Source organism: Drosophila gunungcola, unplaced genomic scaffold, assembly GCF_025200985.1.
Source record: "Drosophila gunungcola strain Sukarami unplaced genomic scaffold, Dgunungcola_SK_2 000019F, whole genome shotgun sequence".
Classification (NCBI taxonomy): domain Eukaryota; kingdom Metazoa; phylum Arthropoda; class Insecta; order Diptera; family Drosophilidae; genus Drosophila; species Drosophila gunungcola.
In genome coordinates this window covers 862,353-887,875 of record NW_026453201.1, presented here as the reverse complement: position 1 = coordinate 887,875, position 25,523 = coordinate 862,353, and the positions used below count along the sequence as shown (strand labels likewise).

Below are 25,523 nucleotides of genomic sequence, written 5' to 3'. Positions count from 1 at the left end.
TTTAGGCGAGCCCCAATTGGGGTGCCAGCTGTTGAAGTCGCCTAGCACAAGTGTTTGGGCGTTTGGCGAATTTAATACGTTTTCCAAGTTTTTGGTGTTAAAGGGTTTACTGGGGGAGATATAGGCGGATATTATGTTAAATTTTGATTTGGAGTGAATAGTGGCTCCAACTGCGTCGAAATCTGTGGATAGGGATAGTTGTTTTTGGGAAATAGAGTTATGAATTAGTAGCGATGTGCCTCCAAAGCTATTTGAGTTGTTGATACTATGATATGAGGTATAATTAACCGGGGTAGGGATTTGAGTGGGAGTTGTGATGTGGGTTTCCTGAAGTGCTATGATGTGTGGGTTATAAGTTTTACTTAAAATTTGAAGTTCTGGGTAATTGTTTTTGTACCATGGATATTCCACTGAATTATTTTGAGCATTTAGTATAGTAAAATCTAAGAGTGTGAAATTAATGTGTTTAATGTATTTAGGCTTTGTAGGGAACTTATAATATTTCGTCTTCTGAGTCGGTTTGGTTTGTAGCTATTTTATATGTTGCTTTGTTTGATGATGTAGGTTTTTCAGTTTTGTTTTTTGCTTTAAGTGTATTGTTAGTAGGTTTGGCTTGTCTTTTGTTTGTGATCTGAGCTTACGGTCTGAGTCTGGGTTATTCTTTGTGATTTGTGTGTCCTTTGGTGGTTCGAGTGTATCCATGTCTTCCTTGTCGGTGGGGCGTTGGGTAGGTTTCGCGTTCTTTGGTTGTTCCTGGATGTCGTCGTATGTATTAATTTTCCTTTTGTTTTGGGGCTGAGTCTTAACGGAGGGAGTTGGCGTGTTGTTGACTATCTGTGCTGATGTTGGTTTGTATGAGTGTTGTATTATATTGGAGTATGATGTTGATCTGATGTGTGTGGCGTTGGTGGTACAAATTCTTTGCCGTTTTGTAGTCAACTTTTTCGATGGTTTTAATGGCTACGATTTCCTTTTGTTTTATGAATGTTGGGCAGGCTTTGTCGAGGGGGGTGTGGTTGTTTTTAATGTCTGGTATGTTTTTGCAGTTTAGGCAGTATTCAGGATTGGAGCAGTTGTTATCATCTGTAGGGTGGTGTTCTGAGCATTTGTTGCATAGTTTTGGGCTTTTGCAGAACTTTGTGGGATGTCCAAATCTGTGGCAGTTGCGGCATTTAAGGGGGCGAGGAATATGAGGACGAACGTTAACGCGTTCATATCCTATCATAATTGTTTGTGGTAAGGTTGTAGTTCCGAATGTAAGGATAATGAGTCCGGTTTCTTGTAGAGTTTTGTCTTTGAATTGGTATATTTTTTCGACTTCTGTTACTTTTTGAGATAGGAGTTCTTTAATATTTCGTCTTTTCCAATGGATCGAAGATCATTGGAGTATATACGCCATTGGATGAGTTCAGTGTTTGGTGTTCAGATGCAGTGACTGAGAAGTCGTGGAATTGAGTGAGTTTCAGAAGTCTAAGAGCTTGGACAAGACCTTTGGTTTTTACTAACAGGTTTCCATCTCTAGTTTTTTTAACTGAGTCCACTACGCCGTTGCATTGATAATCAATAACTTTTTTATTATAAACGGGTTGACGTCTTCAAAAGATTTTTTGTCGTTTCTTGTAATGAGGATGTATTTTGGTTCCAAAAATGTTGATTTGTCCCATTGTGTTTGGTCATGTAAGTCCGGTGGTCGCGACATCGTATGATTTTTGGGCTGCCGCCCGCTGCACTTGCGTTTGTAACTGTTCGGTTTGGTTTTTGTTGTTGTATTTTTCTAATTATGTTTTATGCTTTTATTTGTTTTTCAAAAGTGTTGTTTTTGTGTTAGTTGGGTTCGGCGATGGTTTGGCAGTAATACGTCTTTCTTCGACGAAGTCAGAACTGATACTGTCTTCGACATATAGAAATGGTTAAATAATTCAGAATTAGGGTTTAAATTTCATCAAAATTGGACGACTATATCATATGCATTCCATGGAAACAAAAAAAATAAATAAACAAATTTTTCTTTTTAAATGTAACTTTTCTATTTTGTAAGTCTTTTTTAAAAATTATTTTTGACTTATTAATAATTTGACAGTTCAGAATACTCTTTTAATTTTATTAACATCGGAAAACGATTTCATATAGCTGCCATATGAACTAGCGCATAGTTGATCTGCTAATCATCACAGCTTCAATGTTTTATATTCTGATTCCTTTGCCGTATTAGTGGACTTTTTAAATGTGCCTGATTCCATTGGCTCATTAACATTTAGCTAATGCTACTCCGTCATGTGAGTGGTACGAACAGCTGATCTGGGTTTGTTTACTTTTGAGTTTTGGCAAATCCAAAAGAAATTAATTAAAGTTAATGAACATGAGTTCACTAAACTCTGTAATGCTCAGCAGGACATCTATAATGCGACCGAGGCATTTGCCAACTTGGACGACAAGGAAGAGAAGCTGATTGCGTTGTTATGACGGATTTGCAATGGAGACCACCACAGTTTCCAAAAAGGGCTAGGATCCCCGTATATGTGGGAGTTATTTTATGCCAGAGATCCAGCAGTAATGCATTGTGGTACTGCGAGCAGAACTTGCAGCGTGCGCTTTAGTTTTCAGTCATTTTATACAAAATAGACTTTATATTCAAAAGACATCAAAAATTGCGCCAACCTTGCATATAGAAAAAAGCTGTTGTAGTGGTGGCACGAACAAAATATTGTTCAACATCGGTATTTTCCGATATTTTTTCTAAAAATGTTCGGGGCGAATGGTTATTAATCGCTTTTAAAAATCGCATTTATTTTAAATGCGGCATTTAGCCTTATGGGATTCCCTGTGTAAATAAATGCACATAAGGCTAAATGCGATTTAATGCGCCAATGGAATCAAGCTATTAAACATATACGCAAGTAAATCATAATTTTAAAGTTTTCAAGAATATTTAGTTGTGCAATAGCTGCAAGGGTATATGAACTTCGGCTTGCCGAAGTTTGCTTCTTTTCTTGTTTTGGTTTCACTTATTCATTATAACTTAACTATTTTGATTTTGAACCACGACCTGGTTGCGCTTATGTCTTCCTGTTTCCTTCCTACTGGGGATCCTGCGACTCACACGATAGGGGTTGTCCTGCAGGCGTACCTAATGGCCCAGTCCCAGTCCCAGTCCCAGAAATGGTTGGGATTTTTGATGCGGGTCTTGACTCTATTTCAGTCAGAAGTTTGCAACGCAGTTTAAAAGACGTTTCCGACCCTATAAAGTATATATATTCTTGATCAGCATCACTAGGAGAGTCGAACTAACCATGTCCGTCTGTCCGTCAGTTTTAAAGCTATCTGCATATCACTTTTCCAAAAGTTGTATTTCTATTGCAGGTAGTATATAAATCGGAACGAACCGGATCGGACGACTATAGCATATAGCTCCCATAAAAACAATCGAAAAAATAAATAAAAAAAATTATAACTTTGCTGCTTTTTAATTTTTTTTAGTTCTTCGACATATAGGAATGGTTAAATATTTCAGAATTACGGTTTAAATTTTATCAAAATCGGACGACTTGTTGCGGAACTGCATCTTTCCCGGAGGGCAGCGCCGGCTAGCCACGGAGTCCCAGGGCGGAGTACCCCCTATGTCCTGCAGTCCGAACAATCGATTCCGACTCATCGGAATCCCTAGCGCGGCTAGGGTTCGGAATTAAGCCTCTAATTTTAGATTAGATTTCACAGTGTGTACTGGACAATCGTGACTGTATGATATCACAAAATAATAACTAAAACTTATTTATTGCAGAGTTCAACGTCGGATGTGGTTAAAACTGCAGCCAGAATAGAAAAATCGCTAGCGGCGAAAACCAGCGCGAGTCCGCACGGAGCCCATTGGTCCGGAGGATAGCGCAGCGTCTGCGTAAGAGGGGCCGGAGGCAGTGCGTCGGTGGACTTAGAGAAGACCACGTGGACAGCGCGGGCATTCGTTCCCGGAACGGACTCACCGAGGAAATCTCCGTATCTCCGTATCTCTCGGAGGCAGTTGCTGGAGCTGCTGACGCCAGAGGCTACTGCTGCTGCTGATTGCTGCTGCTGCTGCGACTGATGCTGCTGTGGCTAATGCTGCTGCGGAAGCTGATCGCTGTTGCTGTTGCGGCTAATGCTGCTGCTGCGGTTAATGCTGCTGTTGAGCCAGGATTGCTGCGGCTGATGCTGCTGCGGCTGCACCAGGATCACTGCTGCTGCTGGTGGACGGCGTGGTCCTCACGACCAGGTTAGGTCCGCCAGGTGAGTGTTCCCAAATCTTCTAAATTTCCGGGGCCCTTTAGATAGGGTCCCCGGCGGTTTGAGTTATCCAAACACTAATTACGAATTTAAAGTCTTAGGCTTTTTCCCGACCGTTCTCCTACTACTTCTTGCAGCAACTAAAGCAAAACCCTGACCTACACCAAAGTCGCTCGCCATTTTCCCTCCCGCTCTCTCAAGATGGGTCAGCGAACGTATTCAAGGCTATTTAACCCAGTTAACGAGCAAACCGGGCTAAATTTAAATAGCTAGATCCTCTCCCGCTATCAATAGTCGGTGTCACCACCGAATCTTATCGATAGCGGGACCTGCTGACGTATCGGTTCGTTTTAGTATTTTCCAGACGGCTTCAACTGCAAATGCAACCCCACCCTGGATTCCGAGAGACGCTAACACGGAGTCTCAGACAAGCACAGGAATACTTGGAAGCATTTGGATTTGGACTATTCGGATTCAGCCGGCCTCGATACCAAGATGCAGTTCCAACGGTGTCCAACGCGGGGCCCACGCTTTACGGGAAGTAGAAACATGCCGATTCTGAGTTCGTGTACTTTGTTATTCCTCTTTCCACATCACAACCTAATGTCCTTGGCATGGTACACTCCGATCGGTCGTCCTTGAAGATCCTCAAGCTCGTACGGATTATTGCCGACTGTCTTGACCACCCGAGCTTTCAGGAACTTCCGAGCAAACTTTGCATTGAAGGCCCTTTTGAAATCGCTGGGGGCAAAGTTGCGGCGATACACTTCCTGACCTGGCTTCGCAAGGAAAGTACGAGCCCTTTTGTCGTACCGCAGGCGATTTCGATCGTATGCATATTCGAGGTTCTTCTGCACCTTGTCATGGATCACTTGGAGTTTATCAGCTGTTCTCATCCCAGACATTTCGTGATCACACAGCGACTTCAACTTCCTTGCCAACTTGTAGCTGGCTCCGTTTAGGAACATGTGTCATCCGAATACGGTGAAGAACGGAGCTTCTCCAGTTGCTGAATGGACCGCGTTGCGGAGGGCCACCTCAATCTCTGGAAGAAACGCGTCTCATTCTCGATGGTCTTCTTCTAAGTAGCTTCGGATCGCCGCCAACACGCTTTGGTTTACCCTCTCCGCTGCGTTGCTTTGCGGAGAGTGGACTGGCGTCTTGATGTGCGTGATGCCAAAGCTTTCCATGGCCTCCTCGAAGATCTTGGACGTGAACTGGCGGCCGTTGTCCGAATGCACAATTTCTGGAACCCCAAACTTGTAGAAAACCTCGTGAACGAGGAACTCCACTACATTGGAGGCCGATGCCTCTTGCATGGCTTTCAAAAATGTGTATTTGGAGAAGTGATCCACCACAATGAAGATGTAGGCCTGTCCCTTTTTCGACCTCGGGTACTTCCCCAGGAAATCGATGTACAGCTTCTGAAATGGCTGCTCAGTCTGGACGCTCTCACCGATACCAACTTGCATCCGGAAATTCGGGGATTTCGTCTCCTTGCACACTTCACACCTGCGTAGGTTTTCCAGAGTTTTTCCCATTCCGCCATGAGCTGCCGTTGGATCCGAATGGGCACGCTCAATTATGCTGTGGGTCAGACTCTGGGGAATCCACAACTTCCATTCGAAGCCTTCCACCTCGTCATCCAGATTTGCCGAAGAGACTCTCTTGAAGATGAGACCACCTACTATCCTCAAGTCAGGTAGGTCGGCCAAGTTTTTTTTCCACTTCTTGTAACAACTCCGTGTACTCTTCTCCAGCAAACTCAGTGGTTTCGAAGCCGAGCAACTCTGACGGGTCCACCGTTAGCTCTTCAGCACAACGCGAAAGGGTATCTGCCATGACGTTCTCGCTTCCTTTCCTGTGTTCGATGTTGAAGTCATAACCCTGGAGTTGCAATGACCACCGAGCTAGCCGAACCGAAAGGTCTTTCATGGACATGAGCCACTTCAAGCTGGCATGATCCGTGATGCACGTGAACGGCATTCCTTCCACATACGGCCGAAACTTTCGAATGGCCAGCAGGACTGAGAGGCATTCTTTTTCGGTGACGGTGTAGTGCACTTGATGACAATTCATCTTGACCAAGAAGAACGCTATGGGTTGCTCCTGGCCGTCTTCATCCTACTGGAACAACACTGCAACGACTCCGATCTGGGATGCATCGCACTGGATGAAAAAGTGCCGCTTGAAGTCCGCATGTACCAGCACTGGCGCAGTAGCTAGGACCATCTTCAAGGACTCTACTGCCAGCTGTGCTTCTGGACTCAAGGAAAACTTCTTATTTCCCGTCTTCTTCAAGGATTCCGTGAGCGGGGCTGCCAAAGTCGCGAAGTTCTTTATGAACCGACGGTACCAACACGCGGTTCCAAGAAAGGCTCTCACTTCCTTCATGGTCCTTGGCTCAGGTATCCGCCTAATAGGTGCTACACGCCTTGGATCCATCCGCAGACGTCCTCCACCCACTATGAAGCCGAGGTAGGTCAAAGACTTGAAGCAAAACTTCGACTTGCTCAGACCAATGGTTAACCCTGCTTCTTTCGACATTCAGCGACTCGGCGAAGATACTTCAAGTGCGTTCTCATGTCACGCGCTAGTATTAGTAGGTCATCCAAGTAGACGAACACATTCGAGCGGATTTCAGCTGGAATTACTCGGTCCATGAGTCTCACCAGCCTCTGTGATGCGTTACAGAGTCCGAAAAGCATCACCCGGAACTGGTAAAGAGGCCGACCAGCAACCGTAAAGGCTGTGTATTCCTTGCTGCTCGTGTCCAACTCAATCTGCCAAAAAGCGAACTTCAAATCCACGCTGGAAATGTAGTACGTTTGGTCGATTTTGGACAGGATGCCGTCTATGCTGGGCAACGGGTCTTTGGCAACGGCATCTTTGATGTTCACATCATTAAGCTTACGTGCGTCTAAGCAGAACCGGTGTTTTCCAGATCTTGATACTACGGTGGTGCGGTTGCTCCAGGGGCTTTTGCTCTCCTCGATGACTCCGAGCGCTAGCATCTTGTCGACCTCGTCCTCGACCACCTTCTGCTTCGCGGGAGACATCGGCTAGGGTCGATCCTTGAACACTTTGGCTCCGTCCATCAGCTCAATAGTGTGCTTCTTCAGACTGGTGGTACCCAAGCCATCCCTCTCGAAGGTCAAGAACTGCTGCTTGATCTCCTCCAGCTCTTGTTCCTCGGCTTTGGAAAGCGTCCAGGACTCGGGATCGGTTTTCTCCTCATCGTCATCCTCGACCTCAGCGTAGTGCTCCATCTCCCTGGCGTGTAATTCTTCGGCCTTCTTCACGCCTTCCGGATCGATGTGGAAGGCTGCTCCAGGTAAGGACACAAGTAGAAGAGAATGTGCTCTGTCCGTCCTCGGTATTCCACCGGTAACTTGACCCGTCCTAAAATTGACCGATCCTCTCCAGAGGCCGTATGGACTGCGGATAAGTACTTCTGGACGGGCACATCTAAGGCCTCGACCAGCTCTCTGCCACCTTTACCAAGCAAACTAACACTCGCTCCAGTGTCCAACAACCCCGTCAGTTGCTTGGGCAGGACTCGGACTGCGGCGAACGGTCTGGGATCTCGCGATAAACTCCGCTTCACGGTAGCCACTGCTTCGCGTCGGCAGTTCCGCCGTTTGCGAAATCGGTCCCTGGCCTTCTGCACCTTGCGAGACACCATACGCATCCCGCCTAACTGGTGCTCTGAGAAGATTCTGTTCCTGGTCTCTAGGTACCGCCGCAACCTCTCCGCATAAGGTAAGTATCGTAATGCAAACTTATTACTATTCTTAGAAGGTAAACATTTTTCTAACCCTACCAGCTCCTCTTCTCTGCGGAACTCCTGTCTGGACGCATCCTCTCCGCCCTCGGATCGCCCAGCCGACCGTTTTCCGCACAATCCGGACATTTGGGAGACACGGTGTCGGGCTTCCCACATCGGTAGCAGAACAGTCTGGGTTCTGTTGCTGCGCAGTAACGGAACCCGTGATCCACGGCTCCGCAATTCCAGCAGCCGGCTCGGAACGGATTCTTCGCCCGCACTTCGTCCACCTCGCGCATCGGCTGCGTGTACGTGGTCCGTCCACGTCGTCCAAAACTGCGTTCCACCTCGCTGCACTCTTCCCGCAGTTCATCCACCGTAAGCACATCCATCGCGTAGACGAACCTTGCGATGCTCTCCCTCAAGCCCTTTTTGATTATTTTAACCAAATGTCGCTCTGACAGTGGCCTTTTCAGACGGGCCGCTAACTGCTGCATCGCGTGGACGTAATCGCCCACTCCTTCTCCGAGCTGCTGCTCCCTCTGCAGAAGTTGGTGCATCCGGTCGTGCTCCGTCTGGTGGCATCGGAACCTATCCATCAGCGAGGCTCGAAGCTGGGACCACCTGTCCACCCTGCAGTGACGCACGTGCACCCAGTACCACTCCCGAGCCCGCCCAGTAAGCAGCAGGTGGAAGTTTCGGAGCACCTCTTGCCACGGGCATTGGCACTGCCGCTGCAGGAACTCCAACCGGAAGAGGAAATCCTCCACCGAGTTTCGCTCATCCTCCCCGTCGACGGAAACGCCCCACCGCTCAATTCGCCATTGCTGGTTGGCGGCTGCCTGCCCAACATTGGCATACAGGCGCGGCTCCTCGCGGAACTCTGAGGCCCTGCGATCCTCAACGCACCAGCTTCGGGCCGGGCCATCGTCTCGGCGCGACCTTCCATGGTCCGGAGGATACCCGGGACTGTGTAGGGTTCGGGGTAATAGCAATAAACAAAACGCATCCCGCATGTCAATTCGGATAGGCTCAGGCAGGAATGTAGAGAAGACGTCCAAACTTCAATCGGTTATGCCTGCTGAGTCGCATTGCACACGCACACACACACCTACTTAGATCTCTCTCTCTCGCTCTCTATCGGCGTGCGAAAGGCAAAGAAGGAAAAAAAAGAGCGAGTTTGGGAAAAGTCCCGTTCATTGTGATCTAGAAGTTTCCAATTCGCGCTGCCTGAACCAACGCGAAGAGATGCTCGCTCACTTGATTTTGGGAGAGATAAGCATCCACAAGTATTTGGTCAGCAGTAATAATTTCAACTTGCAATTTCGACACGTGCATAAACTGTACCCCAAAAGCCAGAGAGGACATAGACCACGCGCTCTTACAAGAAGAAAAGAGCCTATTGTTAAAACAATAAGTCGTTCAAACAAGGGTAATTATTTGTGCTAATTGAAATATGCGAGTGAACCTCACAATGTGTCCATGTATGTAGAGCACGTTCATCGGAGGCCGGCCAGAAAGCACACGCGCTCGTCGCGGGCGCTGTTGCGCTTACATCTTTATAACAAAATACATATTTGTACATCACCGTGCCTGGCCGGCCTATATTTTGCTGCGAAACTCGGAAATCTGTGCGTTGCTGCAGCCCACATATACCAACACGTGACACCATAACCCCCATACCAGCAGAGCCAAGCTAAGGCTGCTGCAGGTTTGAGCGCTTGCAACCGGATCTTCGTAAATGCCGCATACGGAACTACGAGCGGAGCACGAGTGATACCTGGCCGGAACTTGGAGAAACCCATACCGACACGTGGAGCCCTAACCTAGAAGGCAGCAGACCCGCACAACAGCCTTTCGGAAGTACCTGCGGATCATACCATTTCTGGGCGGAAAATAAACAGGCCCAAAGGAGACCGGCGCAGCGAACTTGAGAAGAGGAATTAGCACTTCTACGGAGAACAACCGATGCAAGCACGCATACTTGCAAAACAGCGCCTACACGGACAGACGTCGGCGATACCGATTTAGCTTGAACTTTTATTTTTTTTTTGTTATTGAGAATTAGACATTTTTCTATTTAGCTGTTTCTTTTTATTTAGCATATAAATTTCTTTTTCTTATTAGCTGTTTCTTTTTATTTAGCATATAAATTAAGTGAATGCCAGATGCCACTACTAATAATCCCGTTTAAATTAAAATAACCACGCTCTTTGAGAAGTCCTAAACAGCACCTGCATCTTCGATGGGCCCAGCGAATCGGCAGCGGAAAATATGTGCGTAAGTTTTTTATTAACGACAACAGTAGATATACATATATATATCTAAACAAAAATAATTTGATTTAACCGGGATGTGTTAAGAAAGGGCATAACCAAGAGCTTCATTAAATTTATCAAGTAAAATCATTAATTATTAGAGAATGTCTAAACAAAATATATTTAAGAAGTTAAATTGAAAAAGAAGAACATGAATTATTAGAATGTAAGTTCAGAAACTGAAAAGAAACAAAGGAACAAAGAATGAATATGAAGAATTTATGTAAATTATCTTGAATTTTGTTACCGTTTAATATGAGCGAATAATTTGTATAAATACGGTCAGCTGCTAGTACAGAGATGCTGTTGTCAACCTTCTCGAATATGATTTAATCTACAATAAAGCGTTTGCCAAGGGGTAACAGCAAGCAATTTCTACTGTTACTAAGGTCGGGAGGGTAGAGAATGGGGGCAAACTACACCTAAGCCACCCACATTGCTGGTATTCTTCTCCCAATATATATTCTTTAGGGTCCGTCTGTGTCGTCCGATATCTACAATATTTTGACCAATCATTAAAGTACAGATGGTGCACTTAAAACTTTTCGTAGTAGAACGGGTGTGATATATAGATGAGGAGGAAGACCCACGCCATATCCGACGAGCTTTGCACCGAACCATGCAAGAAGTGCACGAACACCGATCCGTCTATACGCTAGAAAACTAACAATATCTAGTGAACACCTACCTCTGGGATACTACAACTGCTACTCTCCAACTCCTGGAAATCTAGCGGCCTCCTCGGCGGTTTGGGTGGCACCCTCGGCGGAGGTAGCCTGGAACCGTCCATGCCGGCGACCTGTGTGCGCTTCGGCACCGCACCTTGCGGGGCTTGGCCAGGGATTCCTGCGGTGATCCTTGAATCCGGACGCCTTCGTTTATCCGGCATGCTCTCCAAGGGAAGCTGAGGCCGCTGAGCAGCAGGCCTTAATACCTCGTTCATCAGCTTCATCATTTCCAGGAAGCCCCCTCGGATCTCGTCCCTCAACGCCTGATTAATCCCGCCTTCTTGGGCCTTCCGATGGGTCTCCGCCGCCTGTGCCAAAGCCACATTGACGGCCGACCTTGCCGCGGAATCCAGGAAAGGATCGTGGAGCCTTGCATATTTATCGCCCAGCTGCAACAACTCATCCGCCGCGGAACCAATTCCCTCCAGGATCTGCTGCTGCTTTAGGTGTTGCTGCGGCTCGGGGTCCGGTGGTCCTTGTTGCTCTCGCTGTAATCCCTCGCGCAAACGGGCTAGCGGAGTCCTGGGCAACCCTTCCGATTTGCGCGGCAAGCCAGCCTCGGTAGCGCCCTCCACATCCGTGGACCACATCTTTTCATCATCCTCGCCTGGAAAACCCTTCGACCGAAGCAGGTGATCATGCTTGCTGCCTTGTCGCTTTTCCATCCTGAATATTGGTAACCCCTGACACGACTTCTAAAACCCCGAATTCAATGTAACAACCAAAAACCCAAATTATGTATAAATAAATAAATTATGCTAAATGCTAGTAAATATTAATAAATAATAAATAAATACCACCAAATAATATGCACATAAATAATACGAATACTTTTATTACAAGCTCATTAAATAATAATAATAAATAAATGGTAACAATAAACAATGAATAAATAAGCAATAAATAAGAAAATATATTAACGACCAACAAATACCTACGGCTAAACAAATACACACCAATAATTAGCTTCTATCAAAAAAACAAGTCCCTCAAGACTAAATTTCTTTCTCTATCTTTTTTTTTTCCAGCCTCAATAAGGGGAGATGGAGCCGATCACCAGCCGGTAGACTCCGCGCCAGTCGTCTTGCGTCTACAATTTCGTCCGAATTTTCACTGAACAAGCCGCTCGTCAACTGGACTAACTTTCAGCTGTGCTGAAAGTCGCCAGTTAAGGACGGCTGTTTGCAGGATCGCATAGGATTTCCTTTTGGACTTCGCGTTTTTCATTCAAGTCGCGGTGGCCGAGCAGCGCGTGACGACGTCACGGGTCACGACCACACATTTAAGTTTTAAACCGATATGATATGAAACCGCAAATACCCAGGAAACCCAAGGATCTGCACAAAACAAACAACTACATTGTAACCCCAAAACAAAACATTCATTAAAATTACGTTAACAAAAAAATATGTCCCTAATACCTATATCACAGTTTTATCACAGTTTTTGGTTTAACCTTTCGTGCTTATTGCACGGACGACCTGGAATGCGAATCCTTCGATTTCCTTCGAAGAGGATGTCACCGCCAAATCACAGCTAATCTCTGTGAACTGTGTCTCGGGAGCAATTGTCCTACCTCTAGTGGACAGCCTCCCTTTCTTCCTACAAAATTTAAACAACTTTTCTCCACCAGTCCGCATCCCGGTGCAATTGCATGTGTGTCATGCAAGCCACCGTTCGTGGGCTGGCTGGAGATAATAATATGCGAGACGCCGTCGACTCGGCTATCACATATTTTATTTGTTAAGTGGGCGCCATATTGTTACGGAACTGCATCTTTCCCGGAGGGCAGCGCCGGCTAGCCACGGAGTCCCAGGGCGGAGTACCCTTATGCCCTGCAGTCCGAACAATCGATTCCGACTCATCGGACGTCTCACGTCACTAACTTGACGATTTACCATCTCTACCACAAAGCAAAACAAAACAAAGCTATATTTACATCAAAACTTTGACAATTGGACGAAATTGGTGGCTTCGATGTCCTTGCCACGACGCACCCACCCAACCTTGGGTGCCCCAAAAGGATGTAGGAGGCACGCCCCATCTCCGGCAGACCGGAGTCTATTCCTGGTGGATTAGGATCGGCTCATCTCCCCGCCCAAGGTAACTTACACAAACATCTCGGTAGCTTGTTCACATTTAATCTTGGGCAAGATTAATAAATAAATACTTTCATTATTGATGCCTACTAATAATCTACTCTTTTCGTTAGAAACACTCAAGGCCGATCTCAGACCGTAGCCCAGATGAAAAGCGGTCAAAGCGGCAACAACCGAAGGGAAATTTTTAGACGCTTAATACTACAAGTGTCAGTCAAAAATCGCCGCACGGCACTAATTTGGAGGCGTTTGCCAACCGGGTCGCCTAATCCTGAGGAGCTCCAAGGGAAATGAAGGGATGTGCTGAAAATGTGAGTACGCTAAATAAATCCCACAAGTCATTAAATTTCGCGACCCAATTTATAGGTAGTTGGACGCGCGGCCAGGGTTCGGAATTAAGCCTCTAATTTTAGATTAGATTTCACAGTGAGTACTTGACAATTTGGACTAGGTGATATTACAAAAACAATGACGAAAGCTTATTTATTGCAGAGTTCCTCGTCGGATGTGGTTAAAACTGCAGCCAGAATGGAAAAATCGCTAGCGGCGAAAACCAGCGCGAGTCCGCACGGAGCCAATTGGTCCGGAGGATTGCGCAGCGTCCGCGTAAGAGGGGCCGGAGGCAGTGCGTCGGTGGACTTGGAGATGACCACGTGGCCAGCGCGGGCATTCGTTCCCGGAACGGACTCACCGAGGGAATCTGGCCGTCTCGGAGACAGTCGCTGTAGCTGCTGGCGCTGGAGGCTGCTGCTGCTGCGGCTGATGCTGCTGCGGCTGATGCTGCTGCGGCTGATGCTGCTGCGGCTGATGCTGCTGCGGCTGATGCTGCTGCGGCTGATGCTGCTGCGGCCAATGCTGCTGCGGCTAATGCTGCGGCTAATGGACGACGACCAGGTTAGGTCCGCCTGGTAAGTGTACACTTCCCAAATCTTTTAAATTTCCGGGGCCCTCTAGATAGGGTCCCCGGTGGCTTTAATATTTACAAAAAATACTGTTATTCATAAGTTTATTGCAAATAAATAACCACTCACTTTAATTTATCTAAACACTAATAATGCACATATGAACTTATTTTTCCACGACTGTTCTCCTACGACTTATTGCAGCAACTAAAGCAAAACCCTGACCTACACCAAAGTCGTTCGCCATTTTCCCTCCCGCTCTCTCAAGATGGGTCAGCAAACGTATTCAAGGCTATTTAACCCAGTTAACGAGCGAACCGGGCTAAATTTAAATAGCTAAATCCTCTCCCGCTATCAATAGTAGGTGTCACCACCGAATCTTATCGATAGCGGGACCTGCTGACGTATCAGACGGCTTCAACTGAAAATGCAACACAGGCAAACATTTTTTTTTTTAATTTTTCAAATCATTATGATATTCTTATAGGAAGAAAAATTCTAAATAAAACCTCAGCCAACATTGATTTCATGAGAAACACTATTATTCTAAATAATTACGAATTCCCAATGATAAATACAACAGAGGAACGTAATCAAACCTTTTCCAGTATAACAAACGATGACGAATATATTTATGCCATGCAAACAGACTTAACAAATAATTTTTTAGGAGACGATCACTTAAATAATGAAGAAAAAACTGAACTTCATTATTTAATGTCCAAGTATTTTGATATTCAGTATCACGAAGGTGACAATTTGACTTTCACGAACGAAATCAAACACATAATAAAAACGAAACATGAAGAACCGATTTATAGGAAACCATACAGTTATCCGTACATTTATGACACAGAAGTAGAAAAACAAATTGAGGAAATGATAAATCAAGGTATTATCAGAAAACAAAATCTCCTTATTGTAGTCCTATTGTAATGGTACGAAAGAAAAAGGATGCATCGGGCATTCCCAAATTTCGTATGGCCATTGATTACAGAGGACTCAATGAAATAACCATAAATGACAAATTTCCTATTCCAAACATGGATGAAATATTAGATAAATTGGGTAAATGTCAATACTTTACAACATTAGACCTAGCTTAAGGATTCCATCAAATTGAAATGGACCCAGGATCTATACAAAAAACTGAATTTTCCACAAAGAAAGGTCACTATGAGTATACTAGGATGCCATTTGGTCTAAAAAATGCCCCCGCGACATTTCAGCGTTGCATGAATATTATTTAACGACATAATAGGTACCCATTGTCTTGTGTATTTGGACGATATTGTCATATTTTCAACCTCTTTGCAAGAGCATATCCAATCTCTTAGAAAAGTATTCGAACGTCTTCGCAGATCAAATCTTAAACTGCAATTAGATAAATGTGAGTTTATGAAACGAGAAACTGAATTTTTAGGACATATAATTACAACTGAAGGAATCAAAGCAAATCCAAATAAGATTCAAGCTATTCAAGATTTTAGAATTCCAAACTCTCCGAAACAAATAAAATCGTTTTTAGGCCTTTGCGGATTTTATCGCAAATTCATAAAAGACTTCGCAAAAATCGAAAAAACCAATGACTCTTTGTTTAAAGAAAGGAGCCAAAATAAATGTTAAAAATCCCACTTATAACGAAGCATTTGAAAAATTAAAAACTCTAATAAGTAACGACCCAATTCTCGCATATCCGGATTTCGAAAAAAAGTTTGATTTAACTACAGATGCAAGCAATTATGCATTAGGTGCTGTTTTATCACAAGAAGGTAAACCTATTTGTTTCGCCAGTAGAACTTTAAATGAACATGAGTTAAATTACGCAGCTATTGAAAAAGAATTACTAGCTATAGTATGGTCAACCAAATATTTCCGCCCTTATCTTTTTGGAAGAAGTTTTGAAATATGCTCAGACTAAAACCGCTTGTTTGGTTACATAATATAAAAGAACCTAATATGAAGTTACAACGTTGGAAAATTAAACTTAGAGAGTTTGATTATGAAATAAAAGTCATTAAAGGAAAAGAGAATCACGTAGCAGATGATTTATCAAGAATTACAAAAAAGGAAACTAAAGATAAAAAATTTGAAGAAGTTTTTCAAAATGATGATGAATTAGAAACTACTGCAGCAACAGTGCATAGTGCACAAGAAGATAATGGCAATTGCATACAGATAACTGAACGACCTATTAACGTTTTTAATCACCAACTAATATTTGAAACTAGGAAATCAAGACGCCTAACGAACTTAATCACTACTTTAACAAAACTATTAACAAAATAATTTACAGTGACTTGACTGACCGTTTAGCAAAGATATAATTATAAAATTCATATGTGGACACAATTTTATTATGTTCATTAATAATGACGAATGACTTTGCTATCTTTCAACGAGCTTATATGACTTAATTAAACCAAACACTGGTACAAAATTAATGAAAACTTCAGTAATACTTCCAAACTTGCCCACATATGCAGCCTTCAACGAAAAAATATTAAAAATACATGAAAATACGATACATCAAGGCATTAAAAAAACTGTATGACGATTTTAAAACTAAGTATTATTTCTCAGACGCACAAAAACTTATTCAAATCATTATAAATGAATGCAAGGTCTGCACTCTTTTTTGAAAAGACTCCTGAAACCCAAAACATTCGTGATAAATATGTTATTGACTATTATTTTATTGACCAACGCAATTTTTTGACATGTATTAAAATTCATTCAAAATTCATTTCTATTATAAAAACAAAATCCACAGACTGGGTTGAATGTAAAAAATCATTACTCAAATTTTTTAAAATGATAGGTAAACCGAAACTATTAAAATGGATCAAGATCATGGCCTAGTATCCGAATCATTACAAAACTGGTTACAGAAAGAAAGTATTAATATTGAATATTGAAATCACTAGTAGTAAAAATGGTATAGCTGATATAGAAAGGGTTCAAAAAAATTAACGAAAAACTTAGAATCATAAATACACTCTCAGATGCTGAAGACAAATTAATGAATATGAAAAAACCACGTAAGTTTACAATCATGAAATAACCCATGATGCCACTGGTAAAACCACTGCTCAAATCTTTCTTTATGGTATGGAACCAACCCAAGTATATGCAAAAACAAAAAGAAAATAAAATAGATCAAATTAACAAAACCCGCGAAGAACATAAAGTAAATCTTAGATATACCAAAGCTGAAAAACGTAAAGCGAAATTAGTAAACCCATTCAAAAAGACAGGAGCAATAAAACAGAAAGACGAAAAGCATTGGCAAGAAACTAACAGAGGTCATAAAGTAATAAAGTAAATTTAAAAAAGGTAAAGCGCTTAATCACTCTAATCATTCCAGAAAAGCTGACAGTACTGACTCTGAATTTGAAAATGATCATGCTAATGGCGTGGACGAAACAAATGAGCATGTATTTATTTATTCGCCAATGGATTAATCTTTATCTGGCTTATCAGCTAACTTAACTCTAAAACTATATTATTTATTTGAGTTTAATAGGAAGGTACTATCAATACTACCAATTATTACATCGTTGAGAAAGAGCAGGCTCGCTATCGAACGCCTATCTACAAGACTGCAGGTGTGCCGTAGGCAATATTGGCTAGAGTAAGCTGGCCTAGTATTACACGTATCACTTCAAATTATTTACTTATGAACACAGGATTGTAAAAATACCTATAAATTACGAACATCATATGATACAAATTAATAAAACAAAAATATTAGAAACATATCAGGGCTTTATGAAATACGAAAACAAGTTTAATTACGTATCAGACATTGCCTTATGACTAAAACAACTAAAATATGAAATCAAGGGAATTATTTCTACACAAAGACAAAAAACGAGGAAGATGATAAAAAAGAGTTAGAAGATAAATTAGAAAATTAACAAGTTCAAGTAATTAAAAATAAAGTTTTAATGAAATAGTTAAAATAATAAATAGACAATCCGAAGACATATAAATACTTGTAAAAGATGATGAAGAAATGTATGCATTATACATTTTTAGATATTCATTAAATATTTTCCTTGAATATGTTGAAGATTTACAAATGGGATTGCAATTAACAAGAAAAGGAATATTTAATCCTAAAATATTTAAACATGATGAGTTGGATGACATAGACGAAGAAAAACTTTTATCAATCAAAACTTCAGCTTGGATAAGTAGCCAGACTAAAGACACTTTTATTTTAGTTGTTATACCAACTTCATTTAAATAAATCCAAAAGTATAGAATTATAAAATACCCAGATAATATTGGCCGACAAATTGACATAGATGACAAATTAGAATAAAAACAATGTTTTTTATTTGGAAAATACAGCAAAAATATTAGACAAGAAATGTATAATCACTGATCAATGTATCTCTCAAATTCTTACGAATCAATTAGCGAATTGTCAACACACATTTGTATCAGAGAGTGAATCTATAAAATATATTGAATCTAACATCATTGTAACATATAATTTAAGCAGAACACAAATTAAACAAGATTGCGAAATATTCAACAAAAGGATACTAGGAAACAACATAATACAATTAACTCAATGAAATTTAGAAATAAGAATCATAAAATTTACTATTTCAAAGATTATAAACGAATAAAAAACAAGAAAGAAAGCAAACTTCGGCAAGCCGAAGTTCATATACCCTTGCAGCTTTTTCAAAAACTAAATACTCTTGAAAACGTTAAAATTATGATTTACTTGCGTGTATGTTTAAAAACATTGAAGCTATGATTATTTGCAGCTTAATTATTTGATAGTTCCTATGGCAGCTATACGATTGTTCCAATGGGAGCTATATGCTATAGTCGTCCGATTTTGATGAAATTTAAACTGTAATTCTGAAATATTTAACCATTACTATATGTCGAAGATCTAAAATAAAAAATTTAAAAACACCAAAGTTTTTTTTTTATGATTGTTCCTATGGGAGCTAAATGCTGTAGTCGTCCGATTTTAATGAAATTTAAACCGTAATTCTGAATATTTAACCATTACTATATGTCGAAGAACTAAAAAAAATTAAAAAACAGCAAAGTTATAATTTTTTTTATTTATTTTTTCGATTGTTCCTATGGAAGCTATATGCTATAGGCGTCCGATCCGGCTCGTTCCGACTTATATACTACCTGCAATAAAAAGACAACTTTTGGGAAAGTTTCATGCAGATAGCTTTAAAACTGAGAGACTAGTTTGCGTAGAAACGGACGGACAGACGGACACGGCTAGATCGACTCTCCTAGCGATGCTGTTCAAGAATAAATATACTTTATAGGGTCGGAGATGTCTCCTTCACTGCGTTGCAAACTTCTGACTGAAATTATAATACACCCTGCAAGGGTATAATTATAGTATCTAGCATGAATGTAACATTATATGAACAAAATCCATTGTTTAAAATTAATAAATCAATTAGTTATCAAGAAAAACAAGAAACTGCGTACAAATAGATTGTATTCACAATATTAATAATTATAGTTTTAACCATCTCTACTTACATCATATTTACCTACAGGTACAAAAAAAATTTTTGTTAAATTCAACAAGCATGTTGAATGTTCTAAATGAGGGTCCAATGACGTATTGTCAAAAACTCTTGACATCAAGTCTAGCACCCGGCCGGTATATCTCGAGGTACCCATTACTTCATTTATCAAACATTGACATGACGTTTCATTACATTTCTAACGCCTGTTATCGGCTTATGACATAACAATTTTGGCCTCATTCATTGCTCAATTTTTGTTTTAACTAATCGATACCAAAACAAGAAAGAAAGCAAACTTCGGCAAGCCGAAGTTCATATACCCTTGCAGCTATTGCAAGAATGAAATATTTTTAAAAAAATTAAAATTATGATTTACTTGCGTATGTGTTTAAAAACTTGAAGCTGTGATGATTTGCAGCTCAATTATTAGATAGTTATTTTATATATTTTTATTGTTCCTATGGGAGCTATATGATATAGTCGTCCGATTTTGATGAAATTTAAACAGTAATTCTGAAATATTTATCCATTACTATATGTCGGAGAAATAAAAAAAAATATAAAAATAGTAAAGTTATAATTTTTTTTGTATTTTTTTTCCGATTGGTCCTATGGGAGCTATATGATATAGTCGTCCGATTTTGATGAAATTTAAACCGTAATTCTGAAATAGTTAACCATTACTATATGTCGAAGAACTAAGAGAATAATTTAAAAACAGCAAAGTTATAATTTTTTTGTATTTGTTTTGCGATTGTTCCTATGGGAGCTATACGATCTAGTCGTTTGATTTCGATGAAATTTAAATCGAAATTCTGAAATATTCAACCATTACTATATGACGAAGAACTAAAAAAAAAATTAAAAAACAACAAAGTTATAATTTTTTTAAATTTATTTTTTCGATTGTTTCTATGGGAGCTATATGCTATAGTCGTCCGATCCGGCTCGATCCGATATATATACTACCTGCAATAGAAAGACAACTTTTGGGAAAGTTTCATGCAGATAGCTTAAAAACTGAGAGACTAGTTTGCGTAGAAACGGACGGACAGACGGACTGACTGACAGACGGACGGACAGACGGACATGGCTAGATCGACTCTCCTAGTGATGCTGATGAAGAATATATATACTTTATAGGGTCGGAGATGTCTCCTTCAATGCGTTGCAAACTTCTGACTGAAATTATAATACCCTCTGCAAGGGTATAAACAGCAAAGTTATAATTGTTTTTCATTTATTTTTCCGATTGTTCCTATGGGAGCTATATACTATAGTCGTCCGATTTTGATAAAATTTAAACCATAATTCTGAAATATTAAACCATTACTAAATGTCGAAGAACTAAAAAAAAATTAAAAAACAGCAAAGTTATAATTTTTTTTCATTTATTTTTCCGATTGTTCCTATGGGAGCTATATACTATAGTCGTCCGATTTTGATAAAATTTAAACCATAATTCTGAAATATTAAACCATTACTAAATGTCGAAGAACAAAAAAAAAAATTTAAAAACAGCAAAGTTATAATATTTTTTCATTTATTTTTCCGATTGTTCCTATGGGAGCTATATGCTATAGTCGTCCGATCCGGCTCGTTTGACTTATATACTACCTGCAATAGAAAGACAACTTTTGGGAAAGTTTCATGCAGATAGCTTTAAAACTGAGAGACTAGTTTGCGTAGAAACGGACGGACAGACGGACATGGCTAGATCGACTCTCCTAGTGATGCTGATCAAGAATATATATACTTTATAGGGTCGGAGATGTCTCCTTCACTGCGTTGCAAACTTCTGACTGAAATTATAATACCCTCTGCAAGGGTATAAAAATTACTCACTGAAAAAAGTGCCAGTATATCATAGTCTATATGCCGACCGCTGGTTTAGAGCATAGATTAAGAAACAGGTATAAACCATTTGCTCTGCCCAAACTCTGGAGCAACATGGTGATTATGCTCTGCACAGTGTAACTGAAAATTCATTAGTGGACCAAATTTCAAGCTCAACCAAAAATCTGATAAATGGAGTGAGAAATTAAATTTTACTACGAACAAGACTCTTTGCAGAGGTTGGACAAAGAAAATTATGTCTATATGTTTTTTACTCTATGGCTTAAGCAGATTTTTTTAAGGGGGGTTCTTTAACTCTATCAAACTTTTTGAAACTTCTTTTCGCTGAATTCGTTTAGCTATCTGTTAGCATATTAAAGGAGTATAGCTAAGTTCGTTAGTTCATTTTTTTTATTCAAATATCTATTTGATTTGCGTTATTTAATACTTACCTAAATATAAATACATTTTATTTGAATAGGTTCTGACTTACTAGTAAATTAGTATTTAAACGCATTGTTGTATAAACAGATATACATTTTTATGTATGAATGTTTTTTCCTGCGCAGATTCTTACTTATTTGCCTTTCGGATTCGGTCGCCTCCGTATCAACCCGTTCGTCTTTTAGTCCATTTCATTGTCTAAAATTTGGGCAAGGAAATTATCTATAACACTTAAATGTACTATGCCATATACATATTATTAGTACATATATGTGCGTTAATAACTAAAGGTAATTTGAAGTATATTTTACAAGCTACTAAATAAATTATGTCCAATCGTTTTTTTAACGTAAAAAGGGCTGTTGGGGTGCCCCTCATGTTTCAAAAAGCCTACAGAGTAGCCTGCTGTTAAAATAATGCGATGCCTAGTTATTCAGTACTAATGATAGAGCTTCGTTGGTCCACCCCTCAATATCTCTGAGAAAAAGCAGCTTTCCTTGTAAGATTTTGCGCTAGTAAAGGCAACTGGTAGTAATATCCTCCAGGAAATGGCTGAGCAGAATTTGCCCCTGTCTCATATTCCGAAAACAAGCCCTGCTCTGCCAGCTTCTCTAAGTTGCCTATCGCCTTTGGATTTGCACCAGTTGGTCTTATCTATAACCCGCCGATGATCACCTCCTGTTGGGCTTCGTCATCCATGTCAGGAATCTCCTGCTTGTGCACTATCATTCCATCACTACTGGTCTGACGAGGCGCCGTCTGGCCGTACTTTTGGTGTATGCCGCGATGACGCTTAAGCGCAAATCGATCAGCAAACGCAGCCGAACAGATCTCGCACTTGTAGGGTTTTTCCCCTGAGTGCACTTTTGCATGGTTTTTAAGGTGGGCAGCCTGAGAAAAAGCCGAACCGCAAATTTCACACTTGTACGGTTTCTCGCCCGTGTGGATGCGCCTGTGGTTCCAAAGCGTAGCGTGGCGAGCAAATCCTTTGTCGCACACCCCGCACACATAGGGCCGTTCGCCGCTGTGCGTACGTTCATGGTTCTTGAGATGTGGCGACTGTGAGAACTGCATACCGCAGGTTTGACATCTGTATAAAGACAAAAACTTAAGAAACTTGATTCAAGACCAAAAAAATATTGTTATTACTTATAGGGTTTTTCGCCCGTGTGAATACGCGCGTGGTTTTTCAAATAAACGGCCTTCGCAAAGGCCAGTCCACAGATGCTGCATTTGTAGTTTTTTTCGCCGCTGTGAAGCTTTTTGTGCGACCAAAGACTTGAGTAGCGTGAGAAAAGACCACCACAAATATTGCAACTGAAGGGTTTTGACGGATTCCTACAGGACAAACACCTTGGTTTTGTTAGCGTAGAATTGGTTTGCACTTAGATTTTATACTCACTCAGTTTTGACAGAGACCGATTGCTTTACCGTTCCGCCAGCTCCGCTGTGTCCCGCGTGAGAGTGCTGCCCCACCAGCACCACCCCGGAGCCATTGCACTTCTGGCACTTGGTCATCTGCTGGGAATTTCTTTTTTTTACTGGGTGATGGCCAGACCCAATGCTCGGCTCCCGCTTGGGCGTCGAGCCGCCTGTCTGCGCGGCTACAATTTGTTGCAGCTGTGCCTGGGCCTGGGGAGTAGTTGATATGATCTGCACGGGATGCGCCATTTGACCTGTACAAAAAAAAAAGCTTACGACTTTTCAAAACATAATGTTTGACACCACAATTACCGTCCTGCGCCACGAAAAGTTGTTGCTGCGCCGCCTGTTCTGCCTGCATGCAGGACTCGCAACGCACCTGCTTCGAACCTTTGCGTTTGGACTGCTGCAGTATCGGGCTGCCACAGTTAATGCACTTGCTTGCTTTGGATTCGTGTTGCTGATGTTGCATCACAGATTGTTGCACAGGCTCCAAAGTATCGGAAGACACTATCTGTATCTGGCCCATCTGACCATTGCCAATGATGTTCTGCGCCTGGACCAAGCCCTGAGCGCTGACCACAGCAATAGACTCGCTGCCCCCTTGCTGGGTGTTGTGCTGCTGTTGCTGCTCCCCGTCTGTATGCATCCGCTTGTGGGCGTTAAGCAGGGCTAGGTGGGGAAACATATCCGAGCAGACGTCACATTTGAAGCTAATGTTGGATATGGTGTTCTGCAAAGGAAAAGGGCATTGAGCTCTACCGAACTCTACATGTTTTGTACCATCTAAACTAACTGCTGCAATTGGCTTGTTTTGGTTTACGATCTGGATGCGGCCTTGAGCGTCTACTGTGGCGATTCCTAGTGCTGCGCCCTGGTTGAGCGGCATTCCATTGACTAGAGCATAGTTGTAGCCGCCCACTGGCTGAGCTATGTAGCACGTCTTGTTGTCATCCGTGGTAGCCAACTGGGCGAGATTTACGGTGCCGCCATTACCCTACAAAAAATCAAACATGAACTGCGGACTCTCGGAATTGGCTTTTATATACATACATACATATATACATAGAATTTAGCACTTACATTTGTCGTGTAGTAGAAGGTCGGTTGCTGCTCCGTTTTTTGACCCTCAATTTTAGGCTGTTTAAGAATGGTGCCATCCGCCGTCTGGTATTGAATTGTGGCAGGTTGTCCATTAATAGCATTTGCGAAGATAATGTTTTTGGTGAGGTCTTCCATATTGAGCGTAATAATGTATTTTTAATTAAAAACGATGCCTTATTGTTATTTTATGGCAGCTGCGACGCGCTTTTCAACACTGAAACACGCGACGCCGATTCTCCCGAATGTGCGAGCGAGCTGCATATAGTGTAGCCCGTGAAAAAACAACTGATTAAAAATGGCGACGATGAGACAGAAAATATGTATGTGACATGGAATCCACTCAAAAACCCGAATTCCCGCAGTACTTTTCCTTTGTCTTAGGCCACAACAAATTTGTTTTGTTCTGACTCCTTGGCAAACACGATTTGTGCTTGGCAATTCTTGGGTTTTACAATTACTTTTTACGCAACCAGAGCACACCAAAAATCCGCCTGAGCTGAGTATCACAACGCTAAGGAAACGGTTAAAAATATTGATGCTGATTCCGATGTTTTAACTGCATTAGTTTTAAAAGTTACTCTTGACCCGCGATGTGTTTGTATATGCACTTCTATTTTGTTTAGAATGAAAGCAAACTATTTATTATTGTTTTTTCTTTCTCTAACAAATTTCACCTTTAGAACTTTCTGGCTGTTGGTTCTTACGCTTGCTGAAGAGAGATAGAGAGAACAACTTTGTGGGAGAGAGCAGTCGAGCAGGAGTTTTAATTAGAGGTGGGGAAACATTGATGTATCGATGTATTTAAATTTTTTGGAAACATCGATGTTTTGTGGCTGCTATCGATGTAGCGACTTATTCAAACAGGCACCCGGTATTGCAAAAGCAGCTGATCAAAAGATGAAAAAAAGAACACAAAATTGATTTTTTCCCGCCAATAATTTGGATAACGCAAATTCCCGTTAATTCATTTTGCACCGCAAGTCAAATGGATCAACACTTCTTTAGTCTTTCAAAATTGCATTGGCATTTGTTTAGTTAGTTACATTCACAGTCACTGTCCTTACAACCGATGACTTGGTTCAAAATGCATATCCATCTCCAAAAATCCTAATAGGG

The 25,523-nt window shown here is 41.5% G+C and overlaps 2 protein-coding genes and 1 long non-coding RNA gene across 11 annotated transcripts in view; 2 read left to right on the top strand and 1 right to left on the bottom strand.

The window, feature by feature from the left end:
• The first annotated feature begins 12,878 nt into the window (after window positions 1-12,878).
• The window catches only part of LOC128263812 (uncharacterized), a 32,059-nt gene continuing 19,414 nt past the window's right edge, over window positions 12,879-25,523 (top strand). Inside the window, exons 1-5 of one of the 8 annotated variants that reach the window (XM_052999067.1) lie at window positions 12,879-13,172; window positions 13,282-13,479; window positions 13,535-13,555; window positions 13,661-14,076; window positions 17,001-20,130. In XM_052999067.1, the coding sequence (XP_052855027.1) occupies window positions 13,459-13,479; window positions 13,535-13,555; window positions 13,661-14,076; window positions 17,001-17,043 (501 nt within the window). In that variant the 5' untranslated portion in view covers window positions 12,879-13,172; window positions 13,282-13,458 and the 3' untranslated portion in view covers window positions 17,044-20,130. Of the gene's footprint in view, window positions 13,173-13,281; window positions 13,480-13,534; window positions 13,595-13,646; window positions 14,077-14,274; window positions 15,569-16,997; window positions 20,131-25,523 lie in introns of those variants that run through there. The other 7 variants (XM_052999066.1, XR_008268526.1, XM_052999071.1 and 4 more) reach the window with 7 other exon arrangements.
• LOC128263811 (zinc finger protein 83) lies at window positions 21,886-25,118 on the bottom strand. Of its 2 annotated transcripts, none has more exons than XM_052999064.1 (6): window positions 24,387-25,118; window positions 24,100-24,300; window positions 23,616-24,036; window positions 23,284-23,557; window positions 23,031-23,234; window positions 21,886-22,971 (listed from the first exon to the last, which is right to left on the bottom strand). In XM_052999064.1, the coding sequence occupies exons 1-6, from the start codon at window positions 24,540-24,542 to the stop codon at window positions 22,536-22,538; spliced, it is 1,692 nt and encodes a 563-aa protein (XP_052855024.1). In that variant the 5' UTR covers window positions 24,543-25,118; the 3' UTR covers window positions 21,886-22,535. The 2 variants fall into 2 exon arrangements, with proteins under 2 accessions (XP_052855024.1, XP_052855025.1); XM_052999065.1 differs by having other exon boundaries at window positions 23,031-23,219; window positions 24,387-25,117.
• Window positions 24,880-25,370, top strand: LOC128263814 (uncharacterized). Its single transcript, XR_008268527.1, has 2 exons — window positions 24,880-25,001; window positions 25,088-25,370. It is a non-coding gene; the product is annotated as an uncharacterized LOC128263814 (long non-coding RNA).

Coding starts and splice junctions, on each gene's coding strand:
- LOC128263811 (XM_052999064.1), bottom strand. CDS start 24,542: ATGGAAGACCTCACCAAAAACATTATCTTCGCAAATGCTATTAATGGA. Junction 24,037..24,099: donor AAAACAAGCCAATTGCAGCA/GTTAGTTTAGAT, acceptor TTTCCTTTGCAG/AACACCATATCCAACATTAG. Junction 22,972..23,030: donor ACGGGCGAAAAACCCTATAA/GTAATAACAATA, acceptor GTCTTTATACAG/ATGTCAAACCTGCGGTATGC.